The sequence below is a fragment of the Sturnus vulgaris genome, chromosome 10 (genome assembly GCF_052056855.1).
Source record: "Sturnus vulgaris isolate bStuVul1 chromosome 10, bStuVul1.hap1, whole genome shotgun sequence".
In the NCBI taxonomy this organism is placed as follows: Eukaryota; Metazoa; Chordata; class Aves; order Passeriformes; family Sturnidae; genus Sturnus; species Sturnus vulgaris.
In genome coordinates this window covers 11993142-12011489 of record NC_142252.1, presented here as the reverse complement: position 1 = coordinate 12011489, position 18348 = coordinate 11993142, and the positions used below count along the sequence as shown (strand labels likewise).

Here is an 18348-nt window from a genome sequence, read left to right as displayed (position 1 = left end):
GTTTTGATTAGACAACCGAACTGAGTCAGCTGAATGCTGAGGTGATGCAGGCTTTGACAGACGTGTCCTTCTCAAGCAGAGCGGATGGGCAGCGCGCTCCCGATGCCATCAGGACACACAAGCGGATGGGTCGCACCGTTTCTGTCGGCTCACGCCGTAGCGCTTTCAGGTACTCACAATCTCCGGAACAAAATCACATTTTCGGGAACACATTTACCGGGACATTATGGCAAATGAAAGCACTGAGTAAGTGTCCGGCGGGGCAGGCGAGTATAAGTGCTCGCACAGTGAAGGCGGGAGCGCTCCCCGCCAGCGCTGCCCTGCCCGCGGCTCCATCCCCGCGGTTCCATCCCCGCGGCTCCATCCCCGCGGTTCCATCCCCGCGGCTCCATCCCCGCGGCTCCATCCCCGCGGCTCCATGCCTGCGGTTCCATCCCCGCCGCCCCATCCCCGCCGCCCCATCCCCGCCGTTCCATCCCCGCGGTCCCATCCCCGGGTCTCCATCCCCGGGTCTCCATCCCCGCCGTTCCATCCCCACGGTTCTATCCCCGCGGCCGCGCCTGTGCAGCGCCGCACCCGCGGCGGCGGGGCCGAGGCGGGGCTTGGCCGCTCGCCCCTCCCCGGTGGCGGCGGCCCCGTGCGCCCACAGCGGCTCCTGTTGCGCCGCCGGTGCCCTCGCTGCGCCGGCCCTCCCAGCGCCCTTTAAAGCCCGGCGCGGGGGGAGCGCCCGTGGCCGCAGCCCGCCGCGGAGCAGGAGCGGTGTGTGCCCGCCGTGCTCCCCGGCTCCCGCCCGCTCCCTTCTCCTTCCCACGCCCGCCCCTTTCCCCCGCTGCCGGCGGGCAGGCCGGCGGGTGCCGAGGGCGAAGATGGCGAGGAGCGGCGCCCGGTGGCCGCGGCTCCTGCTGCTGTCGCTGCTGGCCCTGGCGCTGCCGGCGGCGGCGGAGCGGCGCCCCGGCCCCGCAGGTGAGCGCGGTGCGGGGGTGGCTCGGGATGCGGTGCGGGGGTGGCTCGGGATGCGGTGCGGGGGTGGCTCGGGATGCGGTGCGGGGGTGGCTCGGGATGCGGTGCGGGACTCGGGATGCGGTGGCCGTGCCCGCGGGAGGTGTGTGCGGGCGGCAGGGATGCGGTGCTGGCCGGGCGTCTTCAGGCGCTTTGTCCCTGCCGGCTCGGCAACATCCGCCGGGAAGGGAAGGCTGGGACCCGCCGCTTGGCCGGGTTATTTATTTATTTCCCAGCGGCCCGTCCCTGCCCCGCACGGTAACGCGGAGCGGCTCGGCTCTGGGGGAAGGGGCCGCCGGGGCAGCGCTCCCCAGGTTGCTGTCGAGACGAACCGCTCGGCTGGAAGTGTCTTAACCCGCCCACGAGTTCTTAGATGCCTAATTCCACTTAAGGAAAAAAAAAAAAAAAAAAAAAAGAAAAGAAAAATGATTCCTTACGGGGAATTGAGAATCCTAAACTTTCTCCTTTCCCGCTCCCCCCTCTTTTTTCTCCCGTCTCCACGAGACAAGGTGTTGATGAACATATTTTTCCAGTGCTCGGAAAAGCAATAGCATCAGTCACTACTTCTCTGAACTTGAGCAGCTGCTGCTGAAGTTTCCTACTTTGTGCAAAAGTCAGCCAGACGCTCCAATGCCCCTTCCCGTCCTGCACAGCCTTCCCTGCCTTTCACTGGTTGTGGTTTTTGTTTCAAGGAGCCGGGATATAGGAAGAAATTTTATCTTCAGCATGTAAAATAAAGAAACATATACAGAAAATTCCCTCAGATAAAGGCATCCAAGCGCATGTATGTTCAACAATATGCCAAAATATTTTTTTTGCTATAATACTGTTTAGAGTCTGTACTTCTGATTTCTATTCTAGGCATACAAAGGTATTTCATCCAACTACATTATTACCACATGAAATCCAAAATAGTTTCATTTCTTGGCTTGTTTTCTTAAGAGTTATCAAGTTATTTTTAATATCTAGCTTAATTTCTTCTGAGGTGAACAAGGAGGCTTCTTTATTTGAGCAGCAAGTTTTGTCAGCAGGTTCTAACTTTGGTATTAAAACTGCTGATTTAGTTGATAAGTAGTGTAAAAAATTAAAATAATTTTTAAAAAAAGCAAACTGTTGAAGAGTATCAGACCACTCAATGAAGTTCTGATTTGTAGTTTTTGTAATGCTTGCTGCTTTTGGTCATTCAGAGTATTTCTCTGAAGCCTATGGTGTGCTTGCTGTGCGTTGGGAGGTGTGGGCATTACCCTTCAGCCTTTGCTACCCCTCGGAATGCATCCCCCGGGGACAGGTTTGAGCAAAAAGCTGAGCTCCTATCCCTGTTTTCAGGGCAGTGAGGTTGTAAGTCGAACTTCTTTGGGAATCAGTAATGGTGAACAGTTATTCTCACAAACATATCTATTAAAATAATATTTTGTTTTAACTGTGCACTTGAAATGTGGGCTCTCAGGCTGGTGTAAACTAATAGCTGGCATGGTAAGGATTTTTCTTTAATCCTGCTGCTTTTCAAATGTGTGCAAAGCAGAGTCCTATTCCAGACAGCACTGTATGATTCAGCAACCCAAAAATAGACTGCTTTGTCTATATCAATAATAAAAATGATTCTACATAAGCTACAGTGCAAGGAGGCACATATAGGTGTTCATGTAGGAAGACCTTAGTTCTTTTTAATTTAGACACGAGTAGCCTGAATTGTAGCAATCTCTGCTGAACTGAAACTATTCTGAGAGTAGTTTCTTGACCTCAGACACTGCCTGCTGTGTTACTTGCTTTTATTCCAGTTTTAACTCTTGAATGTTTTCCCTGAGCCTGTGCTGTATTACTTGAAGAAGTGCAGACCTTATGGTGCCTCTATTTCTAGAATCTCTTTTTTGATTTCTAGTCTCTTGATACTTCACACAATTCCGTGTAAAACAGTGGCTGAAGATACAATTTACATGTCAGTTTTTACTGCAGTCCATTAGTGTTGCTTACTTGCGAAAGAAGCTCTAACAAGACTGTCTGGAACCAACTGCCTTTTTATTTGTTAATAAGACATTACTCAGAAAGGCTTGGAAATGTAATTTCAGCAGAGCTGCTTGTTGCACAGCACTGGTTACAGGGAGCAGTGAGTGCGGCCCTATGGCAAACTGTTTGCAGAAATCCCTCTGCGCTCCTGCCTTGGCCGCAAGTTTACATTTCGGGCAATCACAGAGAAGAGCACTGTTGAGCTCTGAAACACTGGCTCCTGTGTGCTGAAGATGCAAAAGTTTCTGTGTTAAAACATCAGCGCTGAAATATTTTCCTTGCACCGCGCTTGCTGCTCGCAGATTGCTTTTCGTGACACACAGAAAGTCAGGAAACAACATTTATGATTGTGTGAGAGGCAGACACTCTCTTGGCAGCCGATGTAAATGATGTTCTCACCTAGGATGTTTTATCAATCAGCGGTTTGCATGGAAAATGACTTTGCAGCCCTTGAGTCTGTTCCCCAGAGCGGCTTTGGCGACTTGGCCACAGCTGTGCTGAGGCATCGGGACCAGGCTGGAACAGTGGCCATCAGGTGGGGTTTGAAGTGGGCCCCGCGGTTTGTTGCTGTCTGTGTGCCCTCCCAAAGAGGGAGGGGTGGCTTGGGGGGCTCCCAGAGCCCCAGCAGCATGGGTGGCCTCCCAGAGCAGCTGGGCTGGGAGGTGTGGTGGCTCAGCTGGCTGTGGAGGCTCTGAGCCACTGGGCTTTCTTCCACCCCAGTGTCCCTCCAGTGCTGGTCACAAATGATTCCAGCAGTAATTGCTGGCTGGTCTAGCTCTGCGAGGACTCGCTTTGAGATACAGCATGTACTGCTGCCATGTCTGTTAATTTGGGCTCAGCCTAAGTGGTCTGAGTGACAGCGATCGATGGGCCTTTCCTTCTGGGTCACCTGTGGTGCCCAAACAAGAATATTTAGTCACTCAACCTTCCTGACATACTTAATAGAAGTACTGACAGACTCGGCATGCTTGGTGAAGGAGAGGCCATAAGCACAGCACTCTGTGCCTGCCTCTGTCTCTCTGCCCAGTTTTCTGTCTCTTTCCTCTTCACTGGTGCAACTTGTGTCTCCTCTTCTCAACCACAGTACCTAAAGCTGCTATGTAAACCTGTGCTGTGGAAAAACCTCCTCCAGATCTCTTGGGAGTTTTGTGCCCTTTTTGTGAGGACTGTATGAAAAAGTTGTCCCTTAGAGGAGAAGGGTAAAAGCAGAGGGTGATGAAGCCAGAAGTGACTGTGCAGAAGTGCTTGGGTTACCTGTGTCTGGGGCACATCATGCAGGTACCATCAGTGTGCACCACTTAGATAGGAATTACCTACTCATGGAGATATCTTTAGCCTCCAGCTTTGAAATAAATAGGGAATGACAAATGAAACTCTGTGTAGTGGGAGGTGTGGGTGTTTGGAAGTTAGTTAAAAATAAACAAACATTGCAGTAGAGGTGCAGAGCAGCAAAGTTGTGCTTTCATAATATATTTTTCTCTGGAAAATTCTCATCCTTCAAGACACCCAAGGTTTGCAGTCTTCTGCTCTTGGGTTAGAGACTGAACAGTGAACAGTCTCTTCAGCAAAAAAAAACAAACAACCCACCCCCCTCCGTATATTTATTTGGTCAGGCTTTTCTTTCTTTTCATAGGTGAAGGTAATTAAGTTGTGGAAGTACACCACAGGGTTGGATGTGACATTGTTTCTCTCTATGATGAACAGTGGGCTTGCTGCAACTTTGACTGTAAAATGCATTTTCAGTTAAAGCAAGGAGAAGTCAAACAGTTGTGACCTTTATCATCAACACTGGATGCTGTAAATTGCACTGAAGGGGCACAGTGGAATGACCGCTGTATTCATCTGTGCCAGGGGTGGTTTGTGTGAAACTTATTTCTGTCAAGGATCTAAACTAACATTATTTCTCAGGGTTTTCTTTAGGTTGGTGGCATGTTCTGGAGAGTCATCATTTATGGGCAAGTTTTTAGCTATTTTCCCCTCACTGCTGGTTTCTTAAGCTTAAGTGACTTCATCTTTTCATGGGGAAGTGTTTGTCTGTTGAATTAGCACTATTGCACTGTGTAATCAAAAGCAGTATCTTGCTGTTTGTATAGAGCTGCCAGTCTGAATTACAAATTAATTGACATGCTGCTCAAGGGAATTCCCTTGTCATGGGGAGTAAGCATGGTCATGGTAAGGGCATTATTGTTTTCATTTATAATATTAATCCTCTGTAATTTCTGAGGGACCAGTTGCAAACAGGTTGGAAAGGGAAGAATATTTTTGATCCCTCTTAATTTGAACAGTAGCAGGTCTCTCTCCAGCACAAAATACAACTTGACCAAACAGATTAGCAGCAGGTTTGTGTCTCACCTGTGGTAATGTAGCTCTAGAGAATAAATTTCACTTAACTTTCAAGGAATACATGCTTGCAAGCACAGCCTGATACTACAAGTAGCTTTAGGATTAATAGAACTGCTTCTAGATTTTTTCCTTAAGGTGAATTCGATTTTAAAAATATAGATTCTACTGATGATAAGGAGATTAAATACATTAAGTTGTTGCAGTTTTACCCCAGATAATCTATTCTTGTAAGGAAAGAGCAAGTATGTTTTTAAAGCTGCAGTATTTGTAATTAATGGAAACATACTGTAAGGAAACAAACACAAATAAAAAGTTAAACAAAAATAGACAAGTCATTTAAGTTTCACTCCTTTGGAAATGAATTCTGTACCTGCGGTTCTGTGTTAGTGTGCTGAATGAGCACATTCTTGATGAAATCAGTTGTGCAGAAATGAATCATCATCTGACAGCATTGCTCTTTTAATTTTTTCCTTTTTTTTTTTTTTAGTAAAAGTAGACCGTTTAATTTTGTAATTCACATGAAACTTTAATACAGTATCTTTGTAAGCATTTTACTTAATTCTGCTTTAGCTCGCTTTAAAGCCGTTGTGTTGGATCAGAACCAGGCCCATAACTTTATTACCTGAATTTGCTGAGTGAAATGTATGATGTTAAAAACATCTTTAAATATACATCATACACGCCATGTCGTGGTGTCTTGCGTGACAAGTAGGACAGAATTTTTTATCTCACGATTTGAAAGACTGAGTTGTATAGGACAGGGCACATGTGTGGAGTTTAAATTTCTTGTTCACACAGAAAAGGGAACTTTGAAAAGTATGAGGTTTTTTTTTTTATTTCTGGGGTAGTGTCACTTGTGTGTGAAGAATTTTACATATCCAGTTCGGACACAGGGCCAGATGTGAAGCTGTAGGGCAGCTTTTTCAAATGAACTGACTGATCTGGGTGGTAGCATCTGCTTACAAAATGAACCACAGTGCAGGCAGGAAGGACAGCTGTGGGTCTTCAGGATGGCCCCACTTCCAGCTTTTTTCCTTTTTTTTTCTAATTCCTTTCTCCCCCCTTTTATTTGAAGACTAGTCAAAGGAGAAACTTCACTTCAAATCTTCACTGCTGAGTTTCATTGATGGCTTGATTAGCTGTCAAAAGATTGACTTCAGCAATGCCTGGTGCTGTGTGTGACCTTCTGTTTAAACAGCTGGGTTTGTTAAACAACAGCCCAAGAAGAAACATGCTCTTCTCCAGATACATATTTATGAGAGAGACAAGAGAGGGCAAGGCTACAAAAAGGCAGAAGCTGAGTAAACTTTCTCACTTAGCCAGCTGATGCTAATTGTGTCGTGCTCTCGGCTGCACAGCCCTGATGACAGTTTACAGCAGGGCTGTCCAAGCAAGGCACAGCCACTGCCATGACTCCATGCGCTCCACTCTCCAGATTTTTGTGGTTTGATTTCTATTTGGGCACCCATAAACAGCTGCAACCTGATCTGTTCCCCATTTGTCAGGAAGTTAGGCAGCTAGGAGTTCCTTCATGCATGGCAATGATGTCATTTACAAGCAGTCAATTTTAATTTTTTTATTAGTTTGGAAACTAAGGAACATGTCTTATCTTTACTTTACTACAGAATAGCTGACTCAGTACATAGGGTCTCATCCAAGTCCTCTGAAGCTGATGGAAAAACACTTCAGTGCTTGTATTTGGCTTTGTTCAACTATCAAAACAAGGAAATCTTGCATTAGAGTGAGTGCAGGCCTGAGCACTGGCCAGTGCTGCACTCAGGGCTGGTGTGTGTGATTGATGAGTGCACATACAGTTCTTAATGAGCTCTTGTTGACTATATATTCAATACTGCTGAATTAAAAGAAAGTAATTTAGGAGCTGAGACATAATCAGCTTTCAAATGCTTCCTGAAATCAGTTGTATTTTGGGAGTTCCTGCTAATCTTTGAAAGTATGTGTAGGTACAGATAAACATATACAGAAAAAGCTGTGATTTGTGTGTCACAATTTTTTATTTAATTGGTTTGGGACTGACTCTATTCAACATTTGATCATTTTAATGTAACTCTTTCAGCTTCTGTGTCGGTGTGACATCAGAAACAATGTGAGAGAAGACAGCAGTGAGCAGCAACTCTGTGTAGTTGCCATTTGAGTCAGTCTGCATGGAAGAGGAAAATGCCTGTTCACACCACTGCATGCTGTGAATTAAAGCCTGGGGCAATTCCAGTTTCTAGAAAAGAAAAAAAATGAAAAAGAATTCTAGTGGCCTGTCCAGGGGCCGTGTATTAGCAAGTGCTAATCTAACATAGATTCTCTACTGTGAGAAAATTCAGAGCAGCTCTTGCTCAGTGTAAGGATGTGTTTGTAACTCAGCTTCTTTGTTCCTTTAAAACACAGGAGAACCCTGTAACAGGCAGAATGTACTGTGGAAGTTGCAACAGTACCAGCTGTTTGTGAGCAATTGACAGTGGGTAGTGATACTTTCTTTCCCTAGAGAGCTCCTGAAAGCTTCTTGCCTTTATTAGGTGTGTTCCCTGTTTTGGGATAGTGTTGGCAGCTTTGATATCAGTAGCTATCGATGGCTCTGTAACTTCAGCAAGGTTTATTCAGATAACGTGGAAGCACACAGGAAAGATTATCCATAGACAGCCCATGCATTGAGTGATCCTGGTAACCACAAATGCCAATTGTGGTTATAAACTGTTTGCAACAGCTTAAAGACAGAAGGGGTTTTTTTTGTTTGTTTGGTTTTGGTTTTTTTTTCCTGTAGGTTAAACCAGTGTAAAGATCAGGTGGTAGCAGAGGTGATACCTGTCTACCTCCATTGGTTCTGCAATAACTTTATACCATCAAAAGAAAGATTTCTACAAATCTGTTAGTAGCTGACCAAGAAGAATCTCATAAATTTTTGGAAATTACCAAAGTAATGATTGTTAGTGTTTGTGTTTTGCAGTAAGACATGTATGCATAGAAGTGCAGTGATTAAAGGGAGATTTGTCAAACAGAGGAAAACAGATCAAACTGAGGTCTGTACAGTAAGATCTGCTTCTTCAAATTCTGGCTTTTAAAGGTTCTTAGAAAACCTCCCTCACAAGGATTGTATTGCTATAGAAAATCAGTAGTACTGTATGTTTGGCAATCCATGACTGGTCTTAACTTGCTGTATGTTAATTCTAATTTTATATTTTACTTTAACTTGTACCACTTTCTGATCTTTCATGAACTTTTAAAGCTAATTTTCTCTCCCATCTAAGGATAGTTTTTAGCATCAATCCAACCATACTGCTGGACTGCAGAGAATCCAATCTTATTATGTGATCGTGGCTCTGGTTAGTGGGACTTTGAAGCCAGCCTGCCTGTGAGGGAAGCAGTGAAGTGTGGGATGAGTGGAGGCATGCAGCAGTGCTCTGTGCAGAGCAGAAAGTGACTGTACTGTACAAAGATCACGTTAAAAAAACTTCAGGACTCCCAAGTATGAAGCAGTATTGTTTTATGCCCCAGTCATCTTTCTCCCTCCTGCAGTGTAATGCACATTTATTTCCTGAGAAAAGAAGATGACCATGTTTGCTATTTCAGCACATTGTTATGTTTCTAAAGAATCCTAGGGGGAAAATAAACAGCTGTTGGATGGCTCTGTCTTGTCTCTCTTTATGCCAAAAGTTTTATTTGACTAGAAACTCTTCTGTTGGCTGACTACTTTATCTGAGCATATGTACGTCATAAGCTCTCACTGGATGTGTATACACATATATATATATATATACATATAGTTTGAGTTTTTCTCATTGTGTACCTAAGTTCTTTGTTTGCTGCTGGATTACAGTAGCCAAACATGTCTGTAGGTATAACTTATAATCATGGTTACATTGTATATGATGGGTTTTTCCCTTCTCCAGCTGTTTGACATCTTTTCAGAGTATGTGGATTTTCAAATATTTTATTTGACACAAGTTTAGGCAATAACTCCTATTCACAGTGGAAAATCCAAATTCCTTTTTGAAGAATCTAATACTGCCTTTGTGGATAAGTGTAAGATTATGTTGTGCAAAAAGATCTGAATTTTGAAAGTGCTTTTTGATATTTTAGTTGTCTTAATGGTTCTTGGGATTTTGAACATACAGTCCGATTACATATAAATAGGGAAGTTGCTGCACCACTGGCAATTCTCTAGTTATCTGCAGCGCTTCAGCTTGTCTTGAAAGCATGTGGAAGGACTGGGTTTTGTGCTCTTTAAGTTTGACAAGAGGAATCCATGCTGAAAACAGTTTTTCAGTTGTGTTGAGCTTTAGTGCATTTCTCCAATGACAGAGAAGCTTGCTTCTGTGAGGTGTCAAGGCATGCTGAATCAAGTTTGTGCTTTGCTTGGAGTTTGTTTGGCTTTTTCCCCTCTTCCTTTTTCTTTTTCTTTGTTTTTGTGAGAAACTATATCCTGTTGGCTTCCTACATTACCAGAGATTCAGGAGACACAGTAGATAATTACATAGCTTTATCAATGAGCTTGGATGCATCCATATACTTCTTCCAGGTATCGGTCTGGCCTGTGCTTTAGTACTACCAGACCTTTATTTTCCATTTTATGTGCTTTTTTTTTTTCCCCCCTTAAATCCACAGATGTATTCCTAGTATCCTTCTAGTTTCCAAGCTTTTTCTGTGATATCTAGCAACTGATTTATTAGCTTGCTGTTGATTTATTTTGCACATTGTAATAACTAACTATGTGTATCAATCTTTCCATTAAATAAGCAATAATTCCTGTATTGAGTAGCTCAGGGTTAGAAGTAATCTGCAAACAGGAAAGTAGGCTGTTTTATGTAGACACTAGAATATGGATAAAAATGAATTTCAAGTACCAAGCATCATTTGTTTACCCTTATAAGCCACTAGTTTTAAAGATAGGGATAGAATTTAATGTGGTACCATGAACAGATGTCCTGTGATCTTCCAGCTCACTTCTGCTCCAGAGAAGTCTGTAGTACTCGAATCCAAGGACTAAATGTCAGCTTCTGTGTGGCTGTGAGCAATATCCTCAGTTTTGGCTGCTCTGAAGCTACTATACTAGTGCCCACAACCCCTGGTAGAAATTATGTAGTAATCTCTGAGAGTGTTCATTCAAGATAAATAAGAGCCATGTGGGCGTGTGAGGAATGACTGCAGTTCTTTGCCAGGATACAAGGAGAAAGGTCACTGCTGCTTAAAGCAGTCCTACCACGGCAATTCCTGGCTTAGACCTTGCCAGGCAATTCACTGAAGGAAAGGGCTCTGGTTTATTGGTCTTCTTAATGGAAATAAATATTTATGATGCAGTCACGTCCCTGAAGGTAGCAGAAAAAAAAAAAGACTAGAAGAGTGAGTTGTTTTGATAAACTTTCACTGGATTTCCTAATGCGCTGCATGTGCTCAACGTGCAGTGTTGTTGTCTTTCACAGCTTGTGTGCTGGAGGGTTTCTAATTTGCATGCAAAAATGAATTCTGTTAGTCACTGGATATACTTTTCTTGGCTAAATGTGTGCCCTCTCGGGCTTGTTTTCAAAACAGAGCAGCTGTGTTGTGGGTGTAACTATCGGAAATCTGTCTGACACAATTTCATCCCAGTAACCAAACACATACCTGGCATGGAGCTCTTGGGAGATTTTTTTCATGCCTTCCTGTTGAACTTCAGCATAGGGTTTACATTTCCTTTTTACACAAACTGACTTGTGGAAATGAATGCCAAGCTGAGCAATGCCCTCGGTGAGTGCCAAGGTGCCTCTGGCAGGCTGTGAGCAGGGGAGCCAGCAGCCCATACCCTCTGTGGCATCTCCGCACCCTGCAAGAGAGTGGGACCACTGCTGTGTTCCCTCATGGAACCTCATGGAGGTTTGCACTTTGAAAATGCTCCCAGGATGGGATTTATCCCTGTGTGGGGTGGATAGTCAGGGCTGAGCTGCAGAGCTCAAGCCTATTTGTAAGATCACACAGCAGAGCTCCTTAGCTCGATGGAGGACAGGGGTTTGTGAAGGGGATGGTGAAGCAGGAATAGTGTCTAGCTGCAGCTGGAATTCCTGGTGGGGATTTTGCTGTGCTTTCACTGGGGAGTACCAGGCCACAGTGGCAGCTTGGGGTCTGAGTAATTGCAGACATCCTTCCAGAGCTGTGCCTGGGTCTTCGTTGCTCAGCTGGAGATGGGGATGCTGCTGGGGGCTCTGGACACTCTCAGCCTCTGTGCTGGGAGGGCTCTGGTGCAGCCCTGGACCTCTGCACCCACAGGGCATCCTGGGGCCAAACTGCTCTCTGGACACTGGGGGTAGCAGCAGCTGAAATAGCTGAGCACGTCCTGAAAGGGAAATGACACTTGGATAAACTTACTGCCTTGGGAGGGTTGTGCTTCACATTGACACTCCTGTGAGATCGTGAAAGTCACTTTTGTATCCATGTTGCTACTCAGAAAAGGGCTAAGTGTTCCAAGAAGTTGTTGTACCTAAATGTAGTAAGCAAGGAATAGATTTCTCAGAGTGAAAGTTTAAAGAAGTTTAAAAGGTTAAAAAGAAATTAGCAGAAGTATTTCGTGGTCAGAAGCATTTTCTTTACTCACTTCCACTGGAAGAAACAAACATCTCCCACGCTATGTTTAGTGGAAATTTGCCAGTGAAACTGTGCAAGCTGTCACATCTAAATATAGTCACAGCAAGGTACAGGAACTAGGTTAATATTTTTTATTAGCTGGAGGAGAATGGTTCTGCTTTCCTCATTTGGCTAATAATACCCTCTATAATGTGCCAAGGTAACTATCATTTACTGCAGTTTGCATTGTCTCTCCATATATACTATATATAGAATAAAAGCACATTTCTCTGCTCTTTCATCAGACACAACTTAAAACAAAAAAAGAACAAACCACCCTACAAACTAAACAAACCAAAACAAAAAAGAGAAGCCCCAGCAAAGACTAAGTAATCTATAAAGAAACTCTAATTCGAAAGGGACTTCAAATGCTGTAATTACACTTCTGCTGCACTTAAAAATTATTTAAGTACCACCTGCACTTAAATGCCAGTGGTGCAACAAAGACATGAAGTAAATCCTCTTAAACTTCTTCAACTCTAATTTTAAAAAAAGACCATGGGTAAGCATGTTAAAAAGAAAACATTTCCAATGTAAATAGTACCTTTAAAATAGCTTTCTTTTGTTCTGTTAGCAAACCCCACTCAGGCCACCTATTTAATTGCTTCATTGTCTGTTGGTGCAGACTCTTTTGCCATTTCGTATCAGTATAAACTGTATTATTTGCCTGCTCAGCTTGCTTTCTTTTGTATAGCTCAGGTTGAAATCCCTTTATGATTTGGCACATTGTTCTCTTTCCTCCTGTTCCACAAGTCAAGTAACATACCAGACTCTATAGTGAATCTTGAAATACATGAATAATGTGTATTCCATTAAAAGAGAGTAACTATATCCTATAAAGAACAGTAGATTATTTTTTGCTTGCCAAACTGTACTTGTATGTTAGTTTAAACTTTTTTTGACTTAGTAACTGTGGAAGGAATCTGATGCAGCCTACATTCTGTCATTTACATCATGTTGTCAAGTACAGATTTTTGAGCTCTTTGCTGTTAGCATTTCTTAGCAATGTGTAGGTGTGAAATATGCTTACTTCAAAGCAAATTCCATGGTTATAGTCAGTGATCTGGTCACCTAGGAAACTTTTATAATGGATCCAGTTGGCTTGATTATGCAATTCTGGTATGATCAGATTTTTCCAGCTCCCTGTAATTTGAAAATGTAGTGCTTGAACAAAAAAGTAGTCATAATTTCCTTCACAGAGGAAAACCCTTCTCTGTTGTAAGTTCTGTTTTAGTCACGGTCTAAGATACAATGTTCTTTATTCATTTTGTGGTGATTTCAGTAGAATTACTTGAAATTGCATGATCTTTATTGTAAACTGTTTGGAAGGTATTGAGCCATTATTACTCTTTGTCTCTTTGAGTCCATGCGAACTCATTGCATTTCGAGGTCCTCCTGTCCTTTTGAGATGTACTTGGGGAATTTTCTTTTGATTCTTTGCTACAAAAGTCTTGAGGGGGGGGGGGGGAAAAGTGGGGCAATTTATCTTCCAAATCTGTCTTCCCAAAATTTTTGGATGTTCAAGTTGAATTGATCAAAGAATTTACCATGTTTCCAGTTTTTCTTTTTTGCATATTGTATTGCAGGAGTGTCAGTCTGATTCTGTAGAGCCAGCAGTTAAAATTGTCTCTAGGACCTTTGAGGAAAAGGATTGTGTGTTGTCCCCCTGCTCATGGACATGCCTCCCAGACACCCCCACCCAAAGAGAAAAAAAACTAAACTAGGCAACAGCAGGATGTGAGAGAAATACACAAAATTGTGTGTAGTAGGGAGGGCAGGTAGAAATGTTGTCTGTAACTGAGGAACTTGAGCAGTGTCAGATCAAATTGCAGGAGCCCTGCTCAAGGCCCAGATTGTTTTGGTGATGTAGGTACTGGGCACATGGTGCTGTCATTACATCTGTTCAAGGAGTGAGTAGGGAAGAGCCAGGTCACAAAGCACATCAAGTGTTCTGCAATTTGCAGAAACACCCCCTGAGTCAGGAACACCTGAGAGCAGTAGCAAAAGCACAGAAAGTATCACATGTGCTTGTCTTACCCCATGTACACCAGTACGGCTGCTGGTGAGGATGGAGCAGCCAGAACAGTCAGACTTGGCAAGATGTTCTGGAGGTGACCTGGTGAGATTTTCTGGAGGTGACCTAGCAGAGTTTGTCTGCTGTGGCTACTTCAGGCAGACTTGAATTTCATTAGAACAGGGGGTTTTATGTTTCTCTACAAACTGTGTCTGTTTTCTGACAGGTATTTCTGCCTGACTGAGTCAATACACTTGAAGTATTGGCTGCAGAGCATTTCATGCATAAGTTTCAAGGTGCATTTCTTCTCCAGTGTGGGAACTGGGTCATCATCTTTTGTGTTAACTCTTGCTGGTGCCACATAAAGCAAAATGGGAAGTGGAGAGTGGTTTGAATACACTCAAAACGATGCCTTGGGTGTCTGAGGGCTGCTAAGCCTGTGGTGGTGGACAAGGCTGAAGAATTAATAGGAATGTTTTCCATAGCAGACACTTGCACATGTTACTGGATTGAGGAGGGTAAATCCAGAGGATGTTTTTTTGGCAAGTAATGCAGTAACAGGCATTCTGTCTGGAATACTCATTGTAGGCAATTAATTTTATTTTATTGTAAAGATTGATCTCATGGGCTCTGTTTAGAGGACAGCTGTTGCTTGAACTTGGCCTGAATTTGGGAAACTGCAATGTACTCTGGCATCCAGGCTGGTCTGATTAAATACTTGATTTTAGGTAGGAATAAAGGCTTCTCATAGCTTCAAATTATTTGGTTTCATTATGCAGCATATTGCATAGGGTTCTAAATATTGTTCAGTAGTCTAATTGGGAAACTATTTAGTGGAAATTCATGACCCCATTCGAACTGTGTTAAAGCTCTGGAATGTGAAGAGGAAATTGGTTGCATGGTCACTTGCCTGTGTGCAGGAAGAGGGCAAAATTAGCAGTGCTGTAATGTACATATGCTCTGAATAAAAAAACCAACCAAGCAAACTCCTTGATCTCTTGTGTCTTCCCAAGGACTCAAAAGCACTAAATGCTGTTTGTTGGGGGATTGGTTTCATTGGTAGGGGTTTTTTTTAACTTATTTTCATGAAGAATATGCACTATTGGCTTTCAGGGGAGCTGCTGGGGATGAAGTTCTCTTACCACCACTCAATCCTGTGGTAAGAGGTAGCAAGATTAGTTCAGACTGAAAAGTAGTAGGTTATTTTTGTTTTAAAGATTTCTAACTGTCCAGTAGTCATACTAGCTTTGTTTTTGTGTCTTGAACTAGTTGTTTACAGAGTAGATGGACTTATTTGCTTCATCTTCCAGAGGATAATTTTAAATACAGCACCTTGCTCATAGCAGTTGTTGTTTGGCAATGTCTCACACCTATACAAGGCAGCATATTTCCCTCCTCTCTTTGAATGAAATACAGAAAGTCATAGAGCTCCCTGAGCTAGTACTGCTGTTCATTGCATTTTATGTTACAAACTGTGCCCTGAAAGCATATTAATACATATTGTCTCCTTTCCTTCCTCAGATAAACTTCTAGTCTTTACTGTAGCAACTAAAGAAACCGATGGCTTTCACCGTTTCATGCGAACTGCAAAGCATTTCAACTACACAGTAAAGGTATTGTGTGTTTTCTACCAAATATCTGTACTGTCCGTGCTGTAAAACAGAACCAGTAAATGGTAGCTGACCTTGCCTCACCTTCATTGTGTGCTGGGACAGAGGGAAACAACAGCAGAGCTGGGGAGCAGGAGGGGCACTTGCTGCTTTCCCTGTTGCTTACCTGCTGATGCCCCTCTGAACCATGGAGGGAGGGAGGTGCTTCCACTGCCCTAGAAGCTGCTCCAGAGTTTGTAGCTGTCATGGTCAGCATCCTCCTCACTCACAGGTTCTGTCACGTTTTACACAGAGCCTGGTTTTTCAGTGTGGCCAATTTTGTTTGTATGAATGCTCCTGGCAGCTGTACTGCACTCAAAGGCCTTGGGTCTCTCCTTGAGCAAGGTTGGAGCACTGCTGCAAGGAAAGAGGGAGGATCACTACTGAAAATGTCTCTGTTTCCCAGGAACCTGTAATTTCTGGGAGGACAATCTGTTTCTATCATTCTTGCCAGCCTTTTCTGCCTTTCTCCATGCCTCTGTATGTCACGTTCTTAGGTTGGCCTCTGCATGACCTTGGGAGAAAGGGAGGGCACTAAACTAAACTTTCCCCACAAATTGTTTCTGCCAAGAGAATATCCAGGAATTCAGATGCTATTATGAAATTTTTCTGCTTGCTGACCACAGTCCCTGCACTATAAATAGGAAATTATTTGGGTCTTTGACTTCTATCACTGAATTTAGAGGACTGAGAGAACCTTTCCTAATATGATAAAGCTGTTACTAGAGCGCCTGAGCTCTGGATACATCTTTTAGCTTTGCAGATTTGTCCAAAACATCATGCAATGTAGTTTTTTATGTTACCAAAACATTATGTTCAAAACACATAAAGAGGTTTTTGTTTTGTTTTTTTTTCCCCCTTTCCTTTTTTGGCATGTAATCTGCTATAGTGCTTGGCTGGGGAGGAGTTTTATGTTTAACTGAGTTTTAGTAGTGAGCTGTGTACTGGGAAACATATCCTTCCCTTTTTGTACAAAAAGCTTGCAATTTGAATTAGCTATACCCTGATCCACCAAGGTCTTTTGTGCCTCCTGTTCCTAAAGGGATGTTATTGAATTTTAAAGGTCTCATTCAGAATGTTTTTCTAATACAAATTTTGAAGCAATCCTTAGCTTTTCTATCTTTTTTTTCTGAAGGAGACACATTTGAGTAAATGGCAGTAGCAGGCAATTTCTTGATTCTTATTTGGTTAAGAAATGTCTCTCTCATGTTTTTGCAGTGATGTCATTGTATGAATGTTGCTTCAGACAAGGAAAACTTATGATGCTGGAAGTGCTGGCTTGCTATGCTTTAATGTGTTGCTTCTGCTTTAGCATCTGTTTTCAATAAGGGTCTGCTCTAAAAACGTCTCATGGGTTTGGATACTAGCAAAAAGTGCCTTTTTTTCCCCTCTTGTTCCAGGTTCTTGGAAAAGGTGAAGAATGGAAAGGTGGTGAGCTGCCCAACTCTATTGGAGGAGGGCAGAAAGTTCGACTGCTGAAAGAAGGCATTGAAAGCTATGCTGATCAAGAGGACTTGGTTGTACTGTTTGTTGAATGGTGAGCAAACCTGGCTTCTTGTCTTTATGTTCCAGTTTGAGTAGACATGCAAAAGTAGCTGCTGTGATGTGCTGAAAGTTGCATGTTGCTTTTGTTCTTCGCTGTGTTATTTGAGAGAGTTTGTGTCTTTTTTTCTTCATTCATAAAAATGGTAGATTGCTTTTGGAGCAATCATTACTTTTTAACAGATTTAGAGATGTAAGAGTTGTTCATAGTTCTGCTGCCTCCAGGGGGTAAAAAAATGTTGCTGGGAGCTGACAGGCTTTTAGGCAAGCGTTTGTCCTCTCCCTGTTCAGCTGCAGTGAGAGCAGGATGTGGCTGCAGGCTGGGAGTGTGGATGGGAGGGGGAGCAAAAGCAGCTCCAGAAATAAAGTGTCCAGTAGGGACTAGAGGCATAATCTTGTTCCATGAAGTAGCACTGATATGGAGGAAGCTGGAAAATGGTTCCCTGAGGAAAGCATTTAACAGGAGAACTTCTACGTGTTAGAGAACTGAAACGAAAGTCTTGTCACAAGTATCCTGGTGCCTGTGCTATCTGTGTGATGGAGGGATGGAGAGACAGTTCTGCTGCAGGTGCCAGATCATAGCTCATAGCACAGCTATGCTTCAGCATCCTCCCTGGAGGCCAGATAGGCTTCTCCCTGTCACAGAAAGCATAGAGCTCAAACATGTTCCAAATACAATTTCTCTATTCCTTCCCTCTGCTTTTTCTCTTCCTCTTATTTTCCTCCTGTGACAACAGCATGATCAGAGTGTCTCAGAATCCAGCTTGCAGCAGCCACCAGGCTCTTCCATGCTGATGTTACCCAGAGCAGGGTCACAGCTCTGAAATAATCACTGCCAGGAAGGTGTGGGACCAGGTCTTGAATGAGGGGCAGGAAGCTCAGCTGCAGACAGGCAGCCGAGTGTGAGCTGGGGACAGTCACATGTGACTTCGCCCGTGCTGCTGCTGTCACGTCATGTTGGAATGTCTGCTCCAGAATTCTCTTTCAGCTCCTAACCTGCTTTATTTATTTAAAATTTGACAGTTGAAGAAATTGAGGGACACCTTTTCAAGGCAGGAGCTTGGCAGGATTTGCACAGCAGATATTATCACAATGCAAAGTGTCTGGACACTGGCATTTTATGGAAAGTTAATTTGTTGTTTTGCATAAGTTAACACTTTGGGAAAGTTGGAGTAGCCTATTAAACTGGTAGAAAAT

The 18348-nt window shown here is 43.4% G+C and overlaps 1 protein-coding gene across 6 annotated transcripts in view; it reads left to right on the top strand.

Moving 5' to 3' along the window:
* The window catches only part of PLOD2 (procollagen-lysine,2-oxoglutarate 5-dioxygenase 2), a 64340-nt gene that overhangs the window by 13255 nt on the left and 32737 nt on the right, over positions 1–18348 (top strand). For 2 of the 6 annotated variants that reach the window (XM_088170809.1, XM_088170808.1), the window contains exons 1-3: positions 30–246; positions 15482–15573; positions 17010–17146. In XM_088170809.1, the coding sequence (XP_088026935.1) occupies positions 45–246; positions 15482–15573; positions 17010–17146 (431 nt within the window). In that variant the 5' untranslated portion in view covers positions 30–44. Of the gene's footprint in view, positions 1–29; positions 247–651; positions 964–15481; positions 15574–17009; positions 17147–18348 lie in introns of those variants that run through there. The other 4 variants (XM_088170813.1, XM_014877851.2, XM_088170812.1 and 1 more) reach the window with 3 other exon arrangements.